The sequence below is a fragment of the Penaeus monodon genome, chromosome 23 (assembly GCF_015228065.2).
Source record: "Penaeus monodon isolate SGIC_2016 chromosome 23, NSTDA_Pmon_1, whole genome shotgun sequence".
NCBI classification, from domain to species: domain Eukaryota; kingdom Metazoa; phylum Arthropoda; class Malacostraca; order Decapoda; family Penaeidae; genus Penaeus; species Penaeus monodon.
Window position 1 is genome coordinate 30,821,770 of NC_051408.1, and position 482 is coordinate 30,822,251.

At 37.6% G+C, this 482-nt stretch overlaps 1 protein-coding gene across 1 annotated transcript in view; it reads left to right on the forward strand.

Annotated features, from left to right (window-relative positions):
- Positions 1 to 51: 51 nt before the first annotated feature.
- The window catches only part of LOC119587926 (probable tRNA N6-adenosine threonylcarbamoyltransferase, mitochondrial), a gene marked incomplete in the record, with an annotated part of 7,208 nt that continues 6,777 nt past the window's right edge, over positions 52 to 482 (forward strand). Inside the window, 1 exon segment of the mRNA XM_037936636.1 lies at positions 52 to 309. Within this exon segment, the coding sequence (XP_037792564.1) occupies positions 67 to 309 (243 nt within the window).

Genomic DNA, 482 nt, shown 5'->3' on the forward strand with positions numbered 1-482 from the left:
TAGTATCCGTTACTTTATCTATCCTTTTTAGATACATTTATGGTCCCTGACTTCATGTAAACAAACATGATGGCCGCCCTAGCTTGGACAAAATTACAAAGTGTTCACAGATATTTTGGGCACAATAACTTACTTAAAGCTTGTTTTCGATATTCTCAAAAGCATGAGGATTTATGTATACTTAGTAAATGTAACAATCGCATTATTCAACCTGTCAATGTATTTTACACGAGAAGAAGTACTGTGAGATATGGTGCCGGTACCATAGACTCGCGCAATTATTCAACATCAGCCTCAAGGAAACGTCAGGTAGGTTGCTTTTATCTTTCCTAATATTATTCCGATAGGAGGCCAGTGTCGCCAGACATTCGTCTGCTATATGGGAAACTGCCAAAGATTGTGATATAAATGCTAAACACTGATGCCACGCTTCTGCAGCTGCGGTAATTTATTATATGTTTTGTTTGTGCTTTAATAGTGCA